The 863-nt window shown below is 63.5% G+C and overlaps 1 protein-coding gene across 1 annotated transcript; it reads right to left on the bottom strand.

Annotated features, from left to right (window-relative positions):
• Positions 1-6: 6 nt before the first annotated feature.
• On the bottom strand, positions 7-860 carry LOC109279777 (uncharacterized family 31 glucosidase KIAA1161-like; the record flags this gene model as incomplete). The annotated part of the gene is made up of 1 exon (XM_019474643.1): positions 7-860. A coding segment is annotated over one exon (854 nt), but the record flags the coding sequence as incomplete, so codon positions are not given.
• Between the last annotated feature and the right edge of the window lie 3 nt (positions 861-863).

Here is an 863-nt window from a genome sequence, read left to right as displayed (position 1 = left end):
AATCGCAAGAGTTTATCCTGGTCGATATTGTTCTTGTAGAGTGCCCAGGTGGACCAGATGGGGTATCGGAAGGCGTTCTCGGCGGGGATCTTGGAGGGCTTGTTGAAATACCTGCGCACCATGTACTTGTGGATGGAGGTGACGTCGGAGCCCACGCACACCCGGTAGCTGAGCTCGGGGAAGGGCTGCTGCCCCGGTGGGGGCTTGTAGGGCGAGTCCTTGTAGCGGGCCTGGAAGAAGAGGGTGCGCTCAGTGGCATTGAAGCCCAGGTGGAAGGGCACGGAGTCGTTGATCTTGATGGCCGCCGCCTTGGAGGAGAGCCAGTAGCGCTCGAGGATGCCGCCAAAGCTGTCGCGGAAGGAGTAGACGTCACTTGTCACGTAGGGCACGGGCTCCTGGTAGCCGGCCAGGCGGATGGGCCAGTGCTGGGTGCTCATCTCCGAGCCCCCGTACCAGTGGGCGTCCTCCCAGAACATGGTGTGCTCCACCGCCGGGCCGGCTGCCAGCTCCTCCCAGCGCACGCGGTAGCACATCACCGTGTCCTTGGGCTTCACCGTCTGGATGAAGAAGTTGAGCGGTCCCCCGCCCGACCGCGTGCAGCTCAGAATCTCGCCCTCCTTGGAGCACGACTCCAGGTCAAGGCTGCCCGAGCGGAAGGCCAGCCGGAAGACCACCTCCCCGTGCTGGTTCCTGATGATGAAGCCGTCCGCCCGCAGGTCCATCAGCTCCGTCTTGAGCCGCTCCGCCTTCCGCAGGGACACCGTGTAGTAGCACCAGGCCACCACTGCGGCAATGAACAGGATGAGGCCCAGCAAGATGGTCCCGAGCATGGGCCTCAGCTCCTTGGAGGGCTTCTGCTTCAC

This window comes from Aptenodytes forsteri, unplaced genomic scaffold, assembly GCF_000699145.1.
Source record: "Aptenodytes forsteri isolate BGI_AS27 unplaced genomic scaffold, ASM69914v1 C13264883, whole genome shotgun sequence".
In the NCBI taxonomy this organism is placed as follows: Eukaryota; Metazoa; Chordata; class Aves; order Sphenisciformes; family Spheniscidae; genus Aptenodytes; species Aptenodytes forsteri.
The sequence above is the reverse complement of the archived record's forward strand: the minus strand, read 5'-3'. Positions and strand labels throughout refer to the sequence as shown.